The sequence below is a fragment of the Nelumbo lutea genome, chromosome 5 (assembly GCF_056320005.1).
Source record: "Nelumbo lutea isolate HS-2025 chromosome 5, American lotus-T2T, whole genome shotgun sequence".
NCBI classification, from domain to species: Eukaryota; Viridiplantae; Streptophyta; class Magnoliopsida; order Proteales; family Nelumbonaceae; genus Nelumbo; species Nelumbo lutea.
The window spans coordinates 12540253-12562857 of record NC_142688.1 but is presented as its reverse complement, the minus strand read 5'-3'; the positions used below and the strand labels follow the sequence as shown (position 1 = coordinate 12562857).

Genomic DNA, 22605 nt, shown 5'->3' with positions numbered 1-22605 from the left:
TCAGCATTCTACAGTTCTACTTTTATGACAAATGCGCATTGATGTACGAGTAGGGGTGTTTATCGGACTGGATTTGGTCCAATCCGATTCAGTACAATGTGAATACATTACAAATAGACTGGGTCCAATCCAATTTATATTCTGGACCAGTCCAATTAGACCGTCCAAACTGTTCGAATTCATTTTAATTTAGATTGGTTCCAACCCAAACCTGTTCCATTGATCCCTAAATTAAAATGAATTTGAACAGTTGGACCTGGTTCAATCCAATCCAAATTCATTTCAATTTCTTCCTCCCACCTTTCTTCCAAACCCAAAAGCTATAGTTGAAGAACGAACACAAGCCCACAAAACAACAACACCAGCATCAATGATGAAGGTTTGTACATCTACGGTGCCGCCATGAGTCCATGACTGAGTTTGAGAGAAATAGCTCAATAATAGATAGATAAAGCAATGCATAAGAGAAGACACTGTATTGGGTTAAGTGGGCTGTAAACTTGTAATCACATCTCCGGTGGTCATCTGTGAGATAAAACCCCGGCAATAGTCAATCGATGAGATAAAAACACGAGAGACGTATTTTTTAACAGCCTTTTGTTCTCAAGATTTTGGGTGGGATTTATGTGGGTTTGAATTGTCGGAATCAATTCGTCGGTGTCTATCATCACCGGTGAGCAGGGTTCAAAGTATTGATACGATATGCATATTGGCCATATCGTATTGGTACTTAGAATGGCCGAAACATCTTTTTTTTTTCGGTTTTTTTTTTCAATTTTTTGTTTTTTAGGAATCTTATAACATGTTTTTATTATTAAAAAAAAGTTGGGGGTCTGAAACACCTAGAAATAGGTGTTTCGGACCGTATTTTTTGAAAAAGATATGACACGATACACCCTATACGGGGTGTATTGTATTGATACTTTAAACCATGCCAGTGAGACTAATTCCTGCAAGAGAGAATAGAGGTTTGGGTCCTAACTTGAAGAAAAAAAAGGGTTTGGATCCTTCGTAAAGAGAAAAGAAACAGGGATGAGAGGTTTGGACAGGAAAAGAGAAAAGAAGTGGAATTGTTGGAGTCTTGTCTTGCTAGTGACCTGGAGATGTGATTTCAACCGGTGGAGGGAGGGAGGGAGGGCTTCAGTCCTGACTTGAACAGAGTAGATGCAGGCAAGGTTCAAAATATCGATATGTCGACAGGGGCGTATCGAGCGAATCAATACACATTTTGGAGCCTTTTTTAATTTGTTTTTTTGCAATCAATTCAGGGGGGGCGGTTTAGGTCTCATCTATCCTCTGAACTGGTCAGACCTCCGATACACCCACTATAGGGGCGTATCAGAGGAGTCTCAGAATGATACGTATCAGCCGATATGTGTCGATACTTTGAACCTTGGATGTGGGGGTGAATGTGTTGCTATTGATTATTGTTAACCACGTTTGCTCCCCCTCTGCTAGTGTTTTGCTCCCATAGAAATCCAAAGACACGTGGTGCAACCAGCTATTGTGAGGACGATGTGAGGCACCCCTTGTGAGAGCAGGTCCGGACTCGAACCAAACAAATGAAGGGAATAACTATTATGATTATGATTCCAATTCCGACTATAAACCAAACAGACCTTAGAGTTATTTTAGAAATTAATATTAAAACTATAAATATTTATTAATTTACTAATAGATTTAGTGTGGATTTGAGAAATTATATGGAAATGGGAAACCCTATTCCTAATTTGGGGCATAACCTATTTTCCTTGTCCCCATCTATCCCATTTAATATCCGATTTTATGGGAAAATTTGCCATCTTGTCAATTAACTCTTTTTTTTTTTTTTTTTTCATTTTGGTAAAATACTTGTGATTGCTGATTGGGTGTGAATCATTCATCAATCAAGCTAAAAAAAGGAAAATTGACTAAAACTCACCAAGGTTCTAAATATCGATATGCCCAATACGTCGATAGGGGCGTATCAGGCAGTATTGGTCCTTTTTTTACTCTTTTTTTTTATTATTTTTTCAAAACCGATTAAGGGGTGACAATTTAAGGCTTCTCTACCCCCTGAACTGGTTAGAACCATGATACACCCTCTTTAGGGGCGTATCGGGGTGCTCCCGATACGATATGTATTGGCTGATACGTGTTGATACTTTGAACTTGGAAACTCACAATGCCATTAATTTGACGTTAAACAAACTAATGGATGTTAATATGTTACCATTTTAACCTTCATAAAAAATATAAAATATATACAAAATAAATTAATGGGTGTTAATATATTACCATTTTAATATTTAAACATGAAGAAAAGGAAAAAATTCAAAAAAAAATATTTTCAAATATAAAATACATAAGAACATATAAATTACAAAAAAATTATAGAAATTGCAAACAAAATAAAAAAATAATTTTCAAATTATAGAAACTATAGAAATTGAAAAACAAAATGTAAAACACATAAATTATAAAAAACATTGGAAATTATAACAAAACATTAAAACCGTAAAAGAAACAAGAAAATTGAAAACTGAAAAAGACTATTTTTCCTCTAACTCACCATTCGAGGATAATTTGGTCATGAAAATTATTATTTATGCTAACATGGACATCTCTATTAAGAATCATTAATGGTGCATTAATAGAAGTTGAGTTTTGGAAAATAAGAACTTATTGACAGAGTGAGTTTTAGACATTTTGAAAAATTGTACAATTTATGATGAATTTAAGAAAAATGTTCAAAACTCATGGTGAACTTTAGACAAATTCCCTAAAAAAAATCTTGACAAGCGCCTTCTCGTTTTTTATAAAATTTTTATTTTGTTTTTTCTTTTTCTTTTGATAAAATATGAATATTTTTTAATTAATTTATTTTTTCTGGTAACAGTGAAAACGCAACGTGGCAGCACCCGAGCCACGAAACTAGTAAACTGAGCCGTCTAGAAGAAGGCACGACACTATTTCATTTTGTGTACTCATTTTTTATTTTAATAAATTGGTGAACAATATTTTTTTTGGTAGGATTGTTTTCTAAATTTGAATCTTGATCAATCAATCTATACCGTCTAAAACCCAGATCAGATTCGTGTTAAATGGATTCTATATGTTCCCTTCCAATAAAATCCATCAAACGAAGGTTGCAAAGAAAGAAATAAAATCTATAACCCCGCATACCTGGACATCTCTGCTTCTATTCTGTAAGAAGATAAACAGCAAGAGGGGAAAACACTCCAGCACGCGGACCGGTCGCCGCTCGCTCGCTCTAGAGATTAAAATCGAGAAGGGAAAGCAAATAAGGGTAAAGAAGTAATGGAGAGAACGGTTTTGCTTCGGTCATTATCGTGTTCTTCGGCCGCCTACAGCAGATTCTTCTTTCGTTCGGGTCACAGGTTAAGAAGGTGGTCGTCCTCCTCTACTTCCATTTCTCGTAGGCAAAAACATTTTTTTCCTTTCGCGAACGGCCGCTCTGCTCTTCGTCACCCTTGCAGGTTGATTTCCAGCTCCCCCTCCTCCCTTCATCTCAATAGATGCTTTTCCTCTCTTACCCCCAGAGCTATCGCCACTTCTCCCCAATACGCCTCTCCAGGTACTTTCAATCGAAAATTAGAAGAAAAAGCTGATTCCATTCTTTTGCCTCTTCTTTTTTTCAAAATCCCCCGTGTCTAATGCTCCTTGTATTGATTCATTTCTATTTCTAGACATTGGCGGGAGCCACGATGAAGTCGCCGAGAAGCTTGGATTCGAGAAGATTTCCGAACAAGTGATTCAAGAATGTAAATCAAAAGCTGTTCTCTATAAGCATAAGAAAACCGGAGCAGAAGTAATGTCTGTATCCAATGATGACGAGAATAAGGTCTTTGGTATTGTTTTCCGGACTCCACCGTAAGTGTTATCCTCATTACTGGTTTTGCGGTTTTCTTATCATGTATTTGATTTTAAGTGACATTCTACATTGAATGCATACTGCGAATTCTCATATCTTATTATGAATGATGATGTGATAAGAAATGTGATAATAGGGTCGACTATTTCAAAGTGGGCATCTTAGTTTCACTTTATTTATTATATGCCTGGAGGTTCATTGGGGATTTCACTTCGGTTTAGTTGCCCGTTTGAGACTCTAAGCAGTTACTTTCCGGAAGACTTACTCGTTCAGCGTACTAGTTATGTCAAAAGTTTTATACATAACACGTTAACTCTAATGGCAAAAGGGTGAAATTCACTTCGATTTTCCTACGTTATCCCTTTTGAAGTTTTGTTGACCTGCCTTAAAACACTTATTAATATACTTATGTTTTCAACCTTTATCATTGATAGGAAAATGGAAGGTTTCGTTTGTTTTTGTGGCTTCAAGGTTTCAATGTTACAGATAATTCCATAGGATTTCTTGAATTTATTATAAGTTGATACCGGGTTTCTTACACCTCAACTATTGGCCGCTCAATGCTTCATTATTTCCTTGTGACTATTTGTAAAAATGTAGGAAAGACTCAACTGGAATTCCTCACATATTGGAGCACAGCGTATTGTGTGGATCAAGGAAGTACCCTTTGAAGGAACCATTTGTTGAATTGTTGAAAGGGAGCTTGCACACTTTTCTAAATGCATTCACTTACCCTGATAGGACATGCTATCCTGTTGCCTCCACAAATACTAAGGTAAGCATGAGTATGATGATTGAGGATTTTAGATGTAGTCATACTTTTTTTCTTTAATTTAGATTAATGGATGTTGATCCTATCATTCCTTAGGATTTCTACAATCTGGTCGATGTCTACCTGGATGCTGTCTTCTTTCCTAAGTGCATAGAGGACCTCCAGACATTTCAACAGGAGGGTTGGCATTATGAGCTTAACGATCCTTCAGAGGATATATCTTTTAAAGGTTGCACTTGTTACATATTTATGTTCCAAGGTTTTGTATTTTCAGAAACAGTTTTTAGTCATTTAAAAAATCCTAATATTTTTCTTGTTTCATTTTCCTTATATGGGAAGTCTCTGATTTTTCTAGTCTTTTTTTTTTTTTACTTGTAGGGGTTGTTTTCAATGAGATGAAAGGGGTATACTCTCAGCCTGATAATATATTAGGCCGATTAGCTCAACAGGCAAGCATCACTCAATACCTGTCTCTACATATTGGTGTGTATGTGTGTGGTGGTGGTGGGGGGTGCATTTCTCTTTCTTTGGTATTTTGTAACAAAACCATTGATTAGTGTGCATTACTGTTATTTTGATACTTTGTAATTAACTATTCATTATTCCTTCTCTTCAGGATGCCAATGCGGCAATATCTGTAATCTTCGTCTAAGCTATGTGCAATTATTTAAGTATTAATTTACTGCTTAAGTAGAAATGCAGTTCCTCTACAAGCTTAGGAAGATTTTCAAGGTCATTATTCTGAAAGGGACTATGGTCTTGTAACAAAGTTCATTTTTCTTAAATAGTTGTTAGGGCATCATTTTAACAAGCCAACTGGTTTGTTCTATGTTGTGCTTCTATTTGTGTAAGGCGGAATTGGACACAACTAAAACATCCTTCTGAAAGTTACTTGTGATTGCAAGCATGCTTCTTTGCTCTTGTGCTTATTTTTGAGAATTAGAGAAACCTTTAGATGATAAAATTCTACAATACATATAATATGTTGTTTGTGGACTGTCACTGTCTTTTCCAAGTTTATTTCCTCTTGGTTCCTTCTATCTAATCATGTTTGAAAAAATCCTGTATCTACATGTTTTTCATGTAGGAGTAGTTCATGAGCAGATGAACTATTTAAACTGATTTGAATGGATATATGACTGAAAATATTTGAAATATTGACCCTTTCTAGATTCCAATCTTGATATTTGTGTTCATACTTATTCCTGGGTCAAAGATTGAATGTTTCATGAAAATGCTTCTAGCTGCCATGTGGTTTTACAAAATTTGAGTGGTTACATCTTTTTTGGAAGAGTTAGCAACACCATTCATTATTTTTATGTGGTAAATCTGCTATAGGCACTTTTTCCAGACACTACTTATGGTGTTGATAGTGGGGGTGATCCACAAGTTATTCCTAAGCTCACATTTGAGGAATTCAAGGTTAGTTCTACCTTGTGGTCTATTTGTTTCTATATATAAATATGATTTTTTCTATTGTTTATGTATAAATATCATCTTCTTACTTGTTTACAACCTATCTTTTGAATATGGACTTTTGATATGTTGTTTTTTGGGTTGAAAAGGAAATTATTAAAAAAAGGGAAAGGTTAAAATAGAGGCCATGGAATCCAAGGAAAGCCCCAGGGAAGGGGGTTGTCAAACTGTTCAAAAAAAGATAGAGACATAATTATTACACTTGCAATAGTGGGCCTCTCTTATGAGATAAGAGAAATGCTACACTTTCATTAATTATATCACACACTTCCAAAATCTGTGATTCATGGTTTAGAGAGTGATTCTCTGGCTAGTGAAGGAGTCACAAGACTAGATCTGGTTTGGAGGGGCCTCGGCCTGGGGATATTCTTTGATAAGTATAATGGACTTTTCATATAATAATTAACACAATCATCATGCAGCACCAAATTCATCAAAAATAAAAAAAATCATCATGCACCATCAATGATAGAAAAATGTTTAGGATAGGCTGTACTCCATTTGGATATTCTAGTTAATATTGTAAATTATGGCAATGTACTTTGTTGCCTCTTGTATGACGATTTGCTTGTATGTAGGGCTTAAAAATTGAAATTGGAGGCCAAAGAAAACATTTTTGGCAAAAATAGTGGGCCAAGGTGCCTTCAGCTTCTTAGAATGCATAGATCGCGAATAGGACTGTCAACGGGTCGGGTCTGGGTCAGTTCTAAGTAGAGCCAGTCCTGAACTGATTGTTAATTGGGACAAAGAATGGACCCAGAACCATCCCTATTAGTAGTTCGGTCCTACTTGATAGACCCAATTATTATGAAAACTATTTTTATTTATTTAAATAATAACTTAAAACATAAATTTTGATAAATTAGACATTTTATATGTTAATAAATTACAAAAATGATTACAAAATACTAAATCATTTATATGTTAATAAATTAGACATTTTTAACTTATATATTTTTTTGATGAATAATAATTTTTAACTTACATTGTCACATATATTATCTATCAAATTTACCATTCTAGACATGAAATATAATTAAAATTATAATAGAATTAGGAAAACATTATATATTTAATAAAATAATTGGTTCAGGACAAGCAAGAACTGGAACCGACCTGATTATTAATTGGGCAGTCAGGCAGAACTGACCTGTTGATATCCCTAAATGCGAAAAGTTACCCAAAATAAACAAAAAATGGTCACCCCAATCTGACTATCAAGCGCAACGTTTTTTTTTTTTTTGATCAATGTATCAAGTGCAACGTTATGGCCTCTGGAATTTTGCATATATTTGTAACCTGTGACTGGGTCAAGCGGGTCAACGGTTCAACTGCCGCTTTGGTTGAGCAGGTTTTTAACCAAGTCAACAGTTTCTGATCAAATTCCAGGTTTAGGATTTACCTGGATTGGAATTGACAATGGGTGATGGTTCAATTGGTTCAACTGCCTGGTTCATGGCAGGTTGAAAACCTTGGTCTTATCTAGGATAGATATGCCTTTCAAAGGGGTAACCGGATCTAGGGTTTTGCTAGTTTCAAATATCCCTTGAGCCTCTTCTTAAAACTCAAGTCTCAAGACATTCCCAAATCAAGACTGGAAACAAAATGGGAGACAAGTTCATTCTCATAGGAAGAGATGGAATAAAAGATAGGGAAGTGGTCTTTGAATAGCCTGTCTCCCACCATAAATCCCCCCAAAATTTAGTGTTATTTCCAGACCAAACATAATAATGAATAATATTTTTTGATAGAAACTGAGACTTTATTAATGAAAAACACAACAAATTTACAGAGCTATGTACAGTCCAATGATAGGCTAGAAGAGCTACCTATCCCCTAAGAGAAAAAATAATGATTACAATACAGCCCATAAGAGTTATTCCTGTTTACCGTTGTTTAGCCAAGGTATTGGTCATATTGTTAGTTGATCTTGTCACCCACTGAATAATTTCCAGGTTCATGGTCAACCATTTATTTTCCTTAAGTTCCTGTCTGCAAGTCCACAAAGCCATTGTAATGAATAAATTGGAAAAAGACTTGGAGCAAACCTGAGATGGCTTTCCAAGGAGAGGCTAAAGGGGCTCTTACAGCCAAGTCAACCCATTACCCGTCATACTTTGACTGTTTTGCCATAGCTTATACAAATCCAACACCAATCACCGCAGCCATTTACCTAAGAGAACAGAATTCTTCTCCACCAACCTGCCTATCCTTAGCCTTCTCTCTTGCTTTTGCAGATTGTGGCCTATAATTTCTATGCTATTCTTTCTTGGTTTCCAAAAATCCATAATGGTCTTCTCTTGCCAAGGGGTGTGGGTTTTGAGGCATTTTTCTGTCATTTTCACAGTTTTTTTTTTTTTTATTTTGGGTGGGGGAGGCAGTTATGTCATCTTCTATTCATTTTTAACTTTTCCACCCACTTTTCACTTCTATCCATGAAATCCAAACACAGCCTTACTGAATTAATACTTGTTTTCTGTGGGGTACTCACAGGGAGGGATAGTTATTCCATCTTCTATTCATTTTAACCTTCCTGTTTTTCCACTTCTGTCCACCAAATCCAAAAACAACTTTAGTGGGTTAACACTTTTTCCTTTGGGAAGTTGACGCCCTTCTCTGAACTCTTTTAACTTAATTGATGATAGAATTTTTAGACAAATTATTGTTTCACCTATCACAGTCATGACAAATCATTATCTGGTGCATTCTTGTTAGGAATCCATGCGTAAATTGTAGAAAATGTTCACGCTCAAAGGCAAGTGTAGATTTTGCTTGCTGTTTCTACCTGGATTATAAATTTATGTGGAACATCTATTTTCAGGATTTCCACCGTAAGTATTACCATCCCAGCAATGCCAGGATATGGTTCTATGGAGATGATGATCCAAATGAACGTCTACGCATCCTTAGTGGTACATCCTATTTGTTTCTTATGCTAGAAACTTTTCTTTATTTTATCATGATTACATGTTAACTGCCATGGAATTGATTTTACTTTATTATTATTATTATTATTATTATTATTATTATTATTATTATCATTGTTATATTTATTATTTATGTACCTGGTGGATTGTGGAATGCCAATCTAGAAATATCTAAACTTGGCCATTTAAATTAAAATGATGTTAAAAGACTGAAAAGATAAGATATTCAAGATAAGCAGAATGAGAAGCTGGAATGGGATTATTTTAAGAGGAAAATATCAAAAGAGATTTAAAGTTCTAGAGGGAAAAACAGTCTAGAGTTGTGTAAATAATTAGCAGGGTAGTATGCTTAAGGGAATGTCTTGATAGTGGGGTTCAATGAGTTAGATCTGAAGAGAAGCAAATGTATAGTATAATTGTATAAAAAGGCCATTAATCAATGTTCGTCCCAGCTATTCATAAAAAAAAATGTTCGTCCCAGCTGTCTGAGTCTTGGGAGGGGTGGACTGGATATGGTCCTAACCTTTGCCATTTTTTCGCATAAAGTGGCTGTTCTTAGACTTGGGCCTGTGTTCTCACGCTTGACAGCCTGAGATTTTACCATTACACCAGTTATAGTATGATGAGAGTAATTAAATAAAATACTGAGAGAACTCCATAAGATTATGAGGGAGGATAGGACACAGATAAAAGAAAGAAAGAGGAAAAGATAAAAGTTGGCAGTGGCTTGGGAGGAGGGGAAGGTTGCTTTATGTTTTGTTTCCTGCCAGGGTAAAATTAATGACACTGAGAGTGTGCTCATTCACTTTGCTTTTTGTTACATGATTGTGTATCTTTCGCAGTTCCTAACGCTCAGATGATATCACAAGGCCATAAGGGGTTGACAAAGCGTTATTAATTCTTCTTCCATCAGGATCACTTCCATAACAAGATGGATGCTGCCCACAAATAACTAAATCAAACTAAACTTTGATGGTTGCAGTCTTGGTAACCCAGGAAATTCAGGAATAGGGGCGGTGCTTAATATTTATAAAAAAAAGGGGCGGTGCTTAAAAACAGTGATGGTCTCTTGGCTCAATTGGATTTGGAGATTCAAAAAGGGCTGAATTTTAGCAGTGCTACATCGTCTAAGATTGTACAAAAAATTCAAATATGAAGATGTGGTTGTAGAAGGCAACTCTCTGGTTGTAGTGAAATGGGGTAGAAGCAACAGAATGGACCTTTGAAAATACAAGCATATAATGAGAAGTACAAGAAACCGCTAGGGAGACAAGAACAATAGTCACATAGACCAATAGATCAGCCAAGTAACCAACAATGTAGTGGTTTCATTGGCCAGGCAAGGAGTTACTAGAACTGAATTATTTTGGTGGTTGTGGTGGGCTGGTCCACCAGGAACGTAGTTTGTAAATTGTAAACAAGGTGCAGCTGGTATTATAAAAATGGTTAGGTAGCGGAGGATAGCCTAATAGTGAAAGGGTACTTGGTATAATTCTAGATTGCAATCCATTCTTTTTAAGTCAATAAAATATAATACATTGTTTAGTTATTGATAAGAGAACACTGAGCTGGGCTATATGGTCATGCTTTTTAATATCATATATTTTTGTTTTCCCCTCCTCTAACACAGTAATGATACTCTACTTACCCAACAATAACAACAACTACAATAGTAACTGCTAGATAAATTTCTGGTTTATGTTGTTATCAAGTCGGTAGTTGTTATTTGCACATCCACCAAAATTTTCTTATTCATTTTCCCTTGAGATCTTAGCTATGTATCTTAAAACTTCAACATGCTTCCATTTTTTCAATTTATTATTTATATGATAATTAGTCTATAAAGGAATGCTGGCCATGTCAACTTTTGTGTGGTTACACCAGTGTTCAACAGGGACACATGCATTTTTCTTAGATTCCTTTAGCCATTAATGATATATTGAGTTTATTTATTTTTGATCAATAATGATATATTGAGTTTATACCATATAACTTTTAAGAATTATCAGTGTCATGTGTCCACTGGATCTGCTCCACCATAATTGTAATGGACATAATTTATATGTCGTAAACCATGATTTGTTTATTTGTGGTTTTGGCCCAGTGAAAACAAAAGGAGTATTTTTAGGATTGTGAGGGTTTTGATGCAGTAGAGTTTATAGCCTAGTCTTTCAATATAAGAAGCAATGAAAATAAAAGATAATGGTTTCAACTAGTAAAAAAGGGGAAAAACTGTTGAAAAAACATATGCAACAAATTGAAATTATACAATTGGTGTTTAACCAAAAAGTTTGCATCTTATTTATCATTATGTAAAGTAACTTTATGGCCTAAAAAGGAATGATGTTATTAATAACAGATACAATAACTCAACTTGCTTTTATTTCAACTTAAATAGATAGTAGATGGAGTAATGATGTCCTATGGTTGAACCGACTGGTTATTGGGAGAGTCACTGATTTTGATGTTGTTTTTCTTTTGTTTTGAATTTCTGTTGTTTCTTGATGGTGTTACAACCTATGAGTTGTAACCTCGTTTTTTTTCTTTTATTAAAATTTCCTTTTACAAACAAAAAAAATGGTCCTCTTGAGGCTTGGTTCCCATAACTAGTTATTTGCTTGGTTGATGTAGATATTTGATGGTTTTGATTTAATAAAGCAGATCACACTTTGTCTTTATTGTCTCTTATTTTGTTAAGGTTGTTTTCTATGAAATGGTATACCAAGTTTAGATATCAGTTGATTATATTTCTTCTGGATCTAGTAAGTGTTTGTTGGCTATTTATTCATTTTTTCTTGATGTACAGAATACCTAGATCTGTTTGATGCAAACCCAGCCTCCCTTGAATCAAAGGTTGATGCACAAAAACTATTCTCAGAACCAGTGAAGATTGTAGAGAAATATCCTGCAGGTGAGGGTGGTGATTTGAAGAAGAAACACATGGTGTGCCTAAACTGGCTGCTATCTGATATGCCTTTGGACTTGCAAACTGAACTTACTCTTGGGTTTCTGGATCATCTTATGTTGGGAACTCCTGCTTCTCCTTTGAGAAGAATCCTACTGGAAAGCAGATTAGGAGATGCTATTGTTGGTGGCGGAGTTGAAGATGAACTCCTCCAGCCTCAATTTAGCATTGGGTTGAAAGGTGTTTCTGAAGATGATGTTCAAAAGGTAGAAGAATTGATTATGAGTACTCTAACAAAGTTGGCAGAGGAAGGATTTGATTCAGAAGCTGTAGAGGCATCCATGAATACAATTGAATTCTCTTTGAGGGAGAATAACACTGGTTCATTCCCTCGAGGCTTGTCCTTGATGCTTCGTTCCATTGTAGGGACTTCAATTCCTCTTAATTGATCAAAGTGGTGAATACTTCATCTTAGTTCTTCCAGACTTTAAATTATTAATTCATTTTTATATTCATGCAGGGAAAATGGATTTATGATATGGATCCGTTTGAACCTTTAAAGTATGAGGAGCCCCTAAAATCTTTAAAAGATAGAATAGCTAAGGAAGGATCAAAAGCTGTTTTCTCTCCATTAATACAAAAATATATCTTGAACAACCGTCACTGTGTTACAATTGAAATGCAGGTGAATACTGATCTTTTATTTATTTTTTGTGGGACCTTGTAAGCTTATGCCCATGGTTATATTGTCAATCCATACTCTAACAAAGACTGTTTCCATATCAGCCTGATCCAGAGAAGACTTCACGTGATGAGGCAGCTGAGAGAGAAATCCTGGAGAAAGTCAAAGCAAATATGACAGAAGAAGATCTTGCTGAACTTGCACGTGCTACACAAGAACTCCGACTGAAGCAGGAAACTCCAGACCCGCCAGAAGCTCTAAAAACTGTACCAAGCCTCTCTTTACATGACATTCCAAAGAAACCTATACATGTACCTACAGAGGTAGTGAAAATCCTTTCCATCTATACTTTATTTGGAGTGCCATGTTCTTACCTGTATTGGGGAATTTTAACAATGGAATATTTGTCTTCCTGTAGGAAGGGGAGATAGATGGGGTAAAAGTTTTAAAGCATGACCTTTTCACAAATGATGTCCTTTATACAGAAATTGTCTTCAATATGAATTCAATGAAGCAAGACCTACTTCCGTTGGTACCACTATTCTGGTAAGCAACAATTTATCTCAGAGTCATATGGTTATTATTCTTGCCTTGCTACTTGTGTATGTATTTCTATTGCAAACTTTGGCAAAATTATGCTATTGGAGCTTCATTAATGCACTGAGGTTTGGTTTCTTTCTTAACCCCACACAAAATCTATGTTTCTCACTCTTCAATCTTTGCTGGATATAGTTTTGTAATGCTGTGATCAATCTTAAAGGAGAGGTCGCATCTCATGCCTCTCCTCGGTTGCCTGTAACTCTTATTTACTGGATTAATAAAATGCTTATTCATTTATAAAAAAAAAATCCTTGCTGCATATAGGTATAAAGGGCTTATTTTGTGAGTCTTTGTATCTGGATGCAATAGTGGTTCAAAATTTAAGAATATTATCCTATGAAGAACTTATGCCTAGATGATTGACAGCCAGTCGTTGCTGGAGATGGGAACAAAAGACTTGGATTTTGTCCAACTTAATCAGTTAATTGGAAGAAAGACTGGAGGAGTATCAGTTTATCCCTTCTCATCGTCTATACGGGGCAAGGAGGATCCATGTAGTCATATAATTGTTCGAGGCAAAGCCATGGCTGGGCGTGCTGAAGACCTATTTAATCTGGTAATGCTTTTATGCTTCTAGTTATTCATATCCTTTCAGGGTGTCTGACTGCATTTAGTACTTTTTTTCCACTTATGGCATTTGTTTTTTTTTTTTTGGCATATACTTTGAGTGTTATATTCTGCAAAAATCACTTCAGAAGATGCAATCTACCTTTCACCATGTATTGACATGTATACGGATACCTGATTTACTTGTAAAATATTAAGTTGTCTGATATGATCATTATGATGTTTCCTATATTCTTAACTTCGAAACCTTGATCTTGCTTTTGTCCTTTTTTCTTTGGCTAGTAGTATAAAATGCATTAATATATATCTAATACCCATGGTTCAAAGCATGGATACACTGGATCTGCAAAAATGCATATCCATACTTTCAGCTATGATACTGTTATTTTTTTATTTGTTCCACTTTGTATAAAAATTCATTAGGTTTTATTAGAAGCAAAAGATAAAGAGTCTGTTACAAGCATCCCAGTATGAGGCGTGAGGTGCAGCCTCACTCATTAATACAGAAACAACATAAAGTTACTATTTGTTTCACTTTGTTACATTTACAGATAATAATATTAACCTGAATATTAATATTTCCAGACATTAAAGGGGTTAAACTCTCAAAAAATAGCATATTGGTGGGTCCAAAAACTGATATGTATCGACTGATACACAGCGATGCATTTTGGTATTTCACTATTTTAACTTTGTATATATCAAAGGGCTGTCTCCACAAGGAAACTTTGCACAGTCAATAAGAAGTAAGCCATTTATGCTTATAGACAAGTGGGTATTCTCTTGTACATAAGCACTTTATGCATCAAAAGATGAGTAAAAAGTATGTCCACCCAATGGTCGGAGGAATGATTAGAAGAAGGGCCTTCAAAATGTTCAAGGATGAGAACTGGTCATTAGTCTTACAATGCTTCTCCATATTTTGATCTGAGTTTTTCATTTTAAAGTTGCACGAGTCTCTCCTTGTACACCAGCCAGTGTCTTGCAAAAGGGAATAGATTCCAAAATATTTTTCCCCTAGGGAAAATGGCCTTTTCACCAGCCATGACAGGATATTAGCATTGGAATGTCTTTAGGTGTTGGTCAACTTCTCTGGAACAACCCAAGAAAATGGACCTAGATGTTGTAAGGGAAATACACGAGTAAATGTTAGAATGGTTCATCTTCTAAATTGCAGAGAAAAAAATCTATTCTCCAAGTTTCTTCCTTGTAAGATTAAGTGGTTGATTGTGAGGATTTTATCAAGATGTGCAATCCACAAAAAGAAGAGACCTTTGAGGGAACTTGTACTTTCTGTTTCCTCTTCCATAGGATCGAATCCTGGGCTGGTCTAATTTAGGATTCATAGAAAGTTTTTATTGTGAAGTTGCCATTCCTATAAGTTTTCCAGACCATTTAATTCTTCGCATTTCCAAATTGATGTGATTGGGCGTTTTCAGTTGCTGGACTAACAATCTACTTCAAAATTGCTACATGCTTTCTGAGGCAAGGGTTCTACATCACTTTACCCCCCACCTTCCCATAGTATTCCTGAACTGTGGTATTTCTCTTAGCTTCTATAGAGTAAAAGGCTGCATGGACATCACACAAGGGTTGGTCCTCTGTCTAGAAATCAGTCCGAACCTTCACATTGAGAACGTGCAGGGAAACAATCATTAATATCAAAATTACAAACCACGGAATGTGCTCTACAATGGGTTTCTTGTTGAAAAAAGTTGTAATTCTTTTTCTATTGCTTTCAAGGGGTTTACAGATGTTTAATCTTTTACTTGGTACATATACTTTCTTGAGCTTTTATTAGGTGCTGTTGTCTTTTTTTTCTTTCCCTTGTCCTCCCCTTATTGTCCTTAAATTGGTAGTTCATTGTGTACAGTGTTGACATGATGCTTGCTGTTGCAGTTTAATTGCATCCTTCAAGATGTCCAGTTCACTGACCAACAACGTTTTAAGCAATTTGTTTCGCAAAGCAAATCAAGAATGGAGGTAACTATTAAATTATGTTAGATTAGAAGAGTTTACTATTTCATCTGATTATTTACTTCTATACTTGATGTCTATTTCCAGAACCGACTAAGAGGCAGTGGTCATGGAATTGCTGCTGCAAGGATGGATGCCAAGTTAAACGTTGCAGGATGGATTGCTGAGCAAATGGGTGGCATCAGGTTGGGTTGTTTGGATTATTTCAAATTTCTTGTTTACGCTAGTCTTCCTGTGCATGCTAAAATATGATCTCATGACTCTTTCCCCACAAAAGATTTCTAGGAGTTGATGCAGATAAACTATTAGTGAAGGCAAGGTGACATAAATGATATTTAATTGAGAAACATTTTTTCAAACTTGGATGGATGTAGGTTTACTGGGACCTTTCTACTATGGGGGGAAAGCTGTATAACATGCATGAAAAAATGTACGGTTAAGAGTGGGTTGCCTGATTATGAAGCATTTCAACTACATCTGATTCGGTCTTGGCCCATTCAGATTTTAGAACTTAACAATTTCTTGACCCAACCTAACCCAAGCATCCCTACTTAAGTGGTTTATTTGCATTTGAAGTAATAATAGTTGAACTCCTACTTGTAATGATTGTACAAATTTTAACTTTTATATGCATGTTTATCCGCACTGATAGTGCACATCTTTAATGGGGTTGACATAGTTCTCTCCTTTACTATGTTCACAGCTACTTGGAGTTTCTTCAAACTCTAGAAGAGAAAGTTGATCAGGATTGGGCTGAAATCTCTTCTTCTCTTGAGGAGATACGCAAATCTTTACTTTCAAGGCAGAGTTGCTTGATAAATATGACTGCAGATGCAAAAAATCTCACAAATACGGAGAAATTTGTAAGCAAATTCCTTGATCTGCTTCCAAACACCCCACCTGGGGAAAAACTTCCTTGGAATGACCGGCTTTCTTTTGTAAATGAAGCAGTTGTTATTCCCACCCAGGTGAGAAAATATACTTGAATTTGCTGGTTGGAATTGTTCTTTTTTTGCCTATGGTTTAAACTTAATTTATTTTACTCTTTACTCCTGCAGGTTAACTACGTTGGGAAAGCTGCTAATATATATGATACAGGGTATCAGCTCAATGGAAGTGCTTATGTCATTTCCAAATATATTAGTAATACATGGTTGTGGGACCGCGTACGAGTTAGTGGTGGTGCCTATGGAGGTTTTTGTGAGTTTGATACTCACTCAGGTGCAACCTCATTTGGTCTTGCTTATGAAAGCCACCTTTATTGATCTTAGTTGAAGATAATAATTTATGCTGCTATTTCTCTTCATTGGGTGTCTTGTTTTAGGAGTATTTACATACTTGTCCTATCGTGATCCGAATTTACTGAAGACTGTTGAGGTGTATGATGGAACTGCCAACTTCCTACGTGAATTGGAGATGGATGATGACGCCCTTACAAAGGCAATTATTGGAACCATTGGAGATGTGGATGCCTACCAACTACCTGATGCAAAAGGTTATAGCAGGCAAGTAACAAATCCCTATAATCAAAACATACGCTTCAAACCGTTGCTTTTTGTGGTGATGTTACTCGTCTTTCTTTATGCTTAAGACATACTCAAAGACTAAATCTTCACAATTCAAAATTGGTATTTATTGTTTAGTTGCTTTCTCTGTAATTAACTTATAATTCATACCTTTGGACTGCAAGATGATAATTGGAGCTTAGAATAGTTAACAAGTAGTCAACCATGGAGTGCTCATAAAAAAAGCCAACCATGGAGAGACTAAAGAAAAGAAAATAAAAAAGGTTTTTATTCCCCTTATCTGTAATTCCTGTGACACTCCTCTATGAGAGGCCCATATCTCAACATGAGTCAACCTTGGTACATCTTTGGCACATCTCAACATGGGTTTGACACATGATGATATATCAGAAATGGATGAGGTGAAAGACCGTATCCGACTTAAAGTTCTTTTTTTTTTTTTTTATTATATCCGACTTAAAGTTTATTTTCACCAATGTATCTTTGTCACAAACCGCCAGCCTTGTTCTCCATATGGAGATGGAGACGTCTAGTTCCCCCTAAAGACCATTACTCAATGTTGGCCCAACTCTCTGAGGTCTTGGGAGGTGTAGACTGGGTACAGTTCTGACATTTGGCATTTTTTTGCACAAAGTGGCTTCCCTCAGACTAGAACCTGCAATATCAGGCTTGCCTGCTTGAGGTTTTACAATTACACCAAACCAAGCAATGCCCCCAGACATCTACTTCCCTGTGTGACCTATATGTTAGCAAGAGGTGAGTAAACTGTATGTTCAAGTGTGTACCATATACTTGTTTATCAAAAAAAAAAAAAAGAAAAAGAAAAAGAAAAATAAAAAGAAAAAAGTGTACCATATACTTTGGGAGAGCTAGTAAGGAGTAGCAGCAAGTTATAATTAATAGCTATATTCCTTCGTGAATTTCAGGGCATTTTCGGTATGAAATTACGAATTTCCCTTTCCCCCTTGCAGAACAGTAATGATCAGAATAAATTGTATTATTATTATGAAATAGGCATAAAAATGTATGATATATAATCAAATAACTGAACCCATCCCAAAGCTGTACATGTATTCCTTCGTGAATTTCAGGGCATTTTTGGTACGAAATTACGAACTTCCCTTTCCCCCTTGCAGAACAGTAATGTAATGATCAGAATAAATTGTATTATTATTATGAAATAGGCATGAAAATATATGATATATAATCAAATAACTGAACCCATCCCAAAACTGTACATGTATCACAGCTGTATGAGTTCGACCCCCTCTGAATCCATATCAAAATGGTTTATTTTTTCTTCTTTCCTGCATTTTTCCTTCTAGAATGTTTCATCATATGATTAGGCCTTGTACATGCTATGTCTTATATGGGTATACCTTAAGTTACTAATGGTGTTATGTTGTCTTCTCAGTTTACTACGGCATTTGCTGGGAGTCACAGAAGATGAAAGACAAAAAAGACGAGAAGAGATCCTATCAACCAGGTAAGGACTTGTCTTCTCTGGTTTTCTGGCTTAACTTTATGCACGAGTTGAAGTATGTGGTAAATATACCACCAGATGCCACGTGTCTTAGGATTAGAATCATGAAAGCACCAAGCCCAAGACATGCTTTGGGTGGCAAGATCCTAGATGGTCCTTTGTACTCGTCTAGCATTCAGAATTGGTATCTGTCCAGCAGACCAGCACTAATGAAACCGCTCCCCGTGGTCATTCTGCATTCAGAATTGGTTCAAACAAATTTTTGTCAATTGGATACCAAATAAAGCAATTAATCACAGCTAGATTCGTTTGTCTTGCTGGCATAAAGCCTTGTAATAGACATTTTATTTTTAGTTGGTAAGCTTTTGTTAGACATTTTCATCAAAATTTGCACAAAAGGCCTCAATGTTAATGGGGGCTTTTGATATTTCCTGCATGGTGCATACGACATGGATCCATAGTCTTGGCTAAATGCCTATGTTAGTGTCATATGCTAATCTATATTTCCTGCATGGTGAAAGACGTGGGTACTTGACAAACACGCTTTTCTTTATTCCAGATTGAAGGATTTCAAGGAATTCGCAGATGCAATAGAAGCGGTTAAAGACAAGGGTGTTGTAGTGGCTGTGGCGTCCCCGGATGATGTTGCTGCAGCTAACGAGGAACGTTCTAATTTCTTTCAATTAAAGAAAGTTCTGTAAACCCACAGCAGTCATCATCATGGTTCACACTACACATTCTTTTCTCATGGTGTAATGGTGCTATTATTGCCATAGCCATTGAAGACTGGTGTCCATAATGAAATATTTAAGAAATAATCTCTGCCGATATTTGGCGATATGTCCGATTCCCTCACAGGGGCTATTTGAGTAGCGCTGCACCACACTTATAACCAGGGTTCAAAGTATCGGTACTGGTCGATATGCTGGTAAGTCATATCGGCCAGTATTGGCCTTTTGTTTTAACTTCTACTTATTTTTTTCGGTTTTGATTCAGAGGGGCCATTTAAGTCCAGGCTATCCTCTGAACCAGGCCCTGACCCGATACAACCCTGATACGTAACGATTTTTTGAACGTTGCTTATAACCCCCCTCCCCTTCAAAGTAAAGTTGGTAGTGGGAATCGAATTTCCGTCTCTAGCATAATGTGGATTCACACTGCCCAATTTGCCAATAAGAGAAGTAAAATGTTCAACATTGACAGCCATGGTAAGGAGATTGCTGGCTGAAGCTTACAATCTGAATCTCCCATTGTTGAATGTGTTCAAGAATAAAATGGCAATGAATGTTAATGTATTTGGTGCAATCGTGAAACACGGGGTTGGTGGCAATAATTGATACTTCACAAGCACACGTTTGAGCCAAAGGAGCTCTGATGTATCCTGTAGTGACAGCCATGGCATCATAGTATTCAGCTTCAGTAGTAGAAGACAAATAAACCATGTGTTGTTTCTTTGTTTGTCAGGACAATGGAAAGAGGCCAACTAATGTAGCCTGTGGTTGAACAGTGAACAAGTATACAACTCGCCCAACCAGAATCACAATACGCTTGAAGAGTAAAACCACTTGTTTTACAATAAGCAACAGAGTTGCATCTTTCCTTTGTCCTGGCATCTCACTCTCTTGTGCGATGCTGATGTATATCGCTCTTTTTCAGTTTATAAAGAGAATGTGCTTAGTCGTTGAGTACCAGAGATCGGGAATCTCACTCTCTTCCGGTTCCAGATTAAGAATAAGGGGTTAGACCAACTTGAGCTGGATATGGCAATGGCCATCCTGGCCCACCCACCCCATCCTAACTTGGTGGGGCGGCTGGTCTGAGATTCTCGTATTCTGTGCCTGATCAATACCCCAATCAAGGTGTTGTCCTTTTATTACCGTTTAAACGGTGGCCGTGATTTGGGCTGAGATTCGATGGTCCACGAGTTGTCCAGTGTGGTTTTAGGGATAGTGTGGTGTCACACTGTCATGTCTGGTCGGTTCCCTTTCCAGTTTCTGATTGGTTTTCGGTTTTCTAATAATAATTATCCAACATAGTTGGTATAGAATCATAGAACCAAGTGCAGTGAGGGGGTCGTTTCTTTTGTTTTCTTGGTTTTTAGTTTTCTGTGTTCTCTCTCTTTCTGTTTTAATGTTCCTAATTCAATGGGGTTTTGTTTCATACGCACACACACACACAAAAAAAAAAAAAAAAATCGGTATTTAGTAATTTTTACCATGATGATATTGACTCCCATTTAATTATCTCTTAATTCTTGGAAAAATGCCTGCATTTTGTAGCGTCTCACATCTATCACCTCCACCTCCAGTTGCAGTCAACCAGAACAATGGTGATGGATGAGAAATTATATTCAAAGACAGTATCGTGCATTTTAATTTGGATGAAATAAAAAAAAAAAGATCGACCATCATTTTCTTCTCTTCATTACACGTTTCATCAATTCTGGTTGAATCTCTATTTAATTAATTTGCATGAGTGATAAGGATGTCTTTATATCAATATGTGAATCACTTATTTATCTGATGACTTTCTTTGAAAACGGAAAACAGCCGAGGTGGGAGAGGACACAAGAATAATAATCACCGGTGCCGCAGTATTAATGTGTCTTCACAATCACAATCCGATTGCCTTTATGCCACGACCATGATTCCGAAGGAGATCTGGGAAGAGGTGGAAGCAACACAGCTCTTCTGCATAGACCAAACGGCCACCCTTCACAATGGCAGAATTCCTGAATTATTGAACGCCTCCGGGCTTCACCGAAATCAACCTTGCTCATCATGCTTGAACAACGCGAGAAGCAACTGCCGGCAGAGAAGAGGACTTCTCTGCTTGCACTCGAACAGCGGGAGAAGCAACTCTCCGCAGAAAAAAAGGTTTCCATCTCGTCATTGTCCTCAACTTTGTTATCATCTTCTACATGGTGCATGTCCTTTGGGTATGGAGCCATGAACAATTCTCCAGTCGAAGAAGAGACGGCCCAACAGAGACTCTCTGTCATCCAACGACCCTTGCGCTTCATCTTTGCCTCCATAGCCCGACTACGAATTTCCAGAACTATTACCTGAGAAAAAAAAAAAAAAAAAAAAAAAAAATATATATATATATAACGTCAACGCAAATGAGAATTGAGAAGAAGAGATTTCGATCGAGTTCGCGAAATCCAACAAAAAGACTGGAATTAATTCATCAAACTATATATACTTCTTGCTCCTCATCAATGCCAATGTCGCCGGGTAGATACTCATCCTCCTCCTCCTCCAGGCTCGAAGAAGACGACCTTCCATGGAAGGTGTGGCAATGAGAAAGTGCATCCTTCAAGGCTGAAGCTATGAATCTGCATCTTTTGGACGTGTTCTTAGACTCTTCATGAGCTAAAAAAACCATGGTGTTTTAGAGACAAGATTAATGTCGGAAACGAAATCGTGGGTTTCTAATCTTTGATTCATGCTATGTACGAGTCAAGTGGTTGAGGGATGTATTTATCTGAAACCTTGGGTTCCTGACCTTTGGGGTAAAGCTAACGTCGTCAGAAGATTAGGAGAAATTTACGTTAAAAAAAGCAGTAGTATTGTAGTTGAAAATATGAAAAAGAGCATTTAGTGTCTCATCACTTTTGAGATGTAATGTTGATCTGACGGTTACGGGAAATTACACGAAACCTTAATTCCTCGAATTTTCAAACGTTTCCATCACTGATGCATAAATTACAACAAACTGATGGCAGTATGGCAGTTTTATAGTTTTCTGTATTAATTCACTTTAAGCTAAAGTTAACTGATGACATTACACCAAATTGTGATCTCCCCTTGGAAT

General features: G+C 36.5%; 2 protein-coding genes across 2 annotated transcripts; one reads left to right on the top strand and one right to left on the bottom strand.

Annotated features, from left to right (window-relative positions):
* The first annotated feature begins 3036 nt into the window (after positions 1 to 3036).
* LOC148850400 (presequence protease 1, chloroplastic/mitochondrial-like) lies at positions 3037 to 19629 on the top strand. Its single transcript, XM_088944498.1, has 19 exons — positions 3037 to 3577; positions 3690 to 3873; positions 4475 to 4649; positions 4743 to 4875; positions 5025 to 5095; positions 5985 to 6068; positions 8944 to 9034; positions 11856 to 12376; positions 12475 to 12639; positions 12741 to 12959; positions 13055 to 13182; positions 13603 to 13792; positions 15703 to 15786; positions 15868 to 15965; positions 16484 to 16748; positions 16839 to 17001; positions 17105 to 17285; positions 18721 to 18792; positions 19349 to 19629. The coding sequence occupies exons 1-19, from the start codon at positions 3301 to 3303 to the stop codon at positions 19488 to 19490; spliced, it is 3243 nt and encodes a 1080-aa protein (XP_088800624.1). The 5' UTR covers positions 3037 to 3300; the 3' UTR covers positions 19491 to 19629.
* Positions 19630 to 21385: 1756 nt separating this feature from the next.
* On the bottom strand, positions 21386 to 22176 carry LOC148850399 (uncharacterized). Its single transcript, XM_088944205.1, has 2 exons — positions 21994 to 22176; positions 21386 to 21853 (listed from the first exon to the last, which is right to left on the bottom strand). Exons 1-2 carry the CDS (start codon positions 22174 to 22176, stop codon positions 21386 to 21388), a joined length of 651 nt encoding a protein of 216 aa, XP_088800331.1.
* Positions 22177 to 22605: the final 429 nt, after the last annotated feature.

Bases quoted from the DNA above. Each gene is read 5' to 3' on its own strand.
- LOC148850400 (XM_088944498.1), top strand. From the start codon at position 3,301: ATGGAGAGAACGGTTTTGCTTCGGTCATTATCGTGTTCTTCGGCCGCC. The intron at 4,650-4,742 runs GTAAGCATGAGT...ATCATTCCTTAG, and splicing joins TTGCCTCCACAAATACTAAG to GATTTCTACAATCTGGTCGA. The intron at 15,966-16,483 runs GTTGGGTTGTTT...CTATGTTCACAG, and splicing joins GAGCAAATGGGTGGCATCAG to CTACTTGGAGTTTCTTCAAA.
- LOC148850399 (XM_088944205.1), bottom strand. From the start codon at position 22,176: ATGGTTTTTTTAGCTCATGAAGAGTCTAAGAACACGTCCAAAAGATGC. The intron at 21,854-21,993 runs GTATATATAGTT...TTTTTTTCTCAG, and splicing joins GCATTGATGAGGAGCAAGAA to GTAATAGTTCTGGAAATTCG.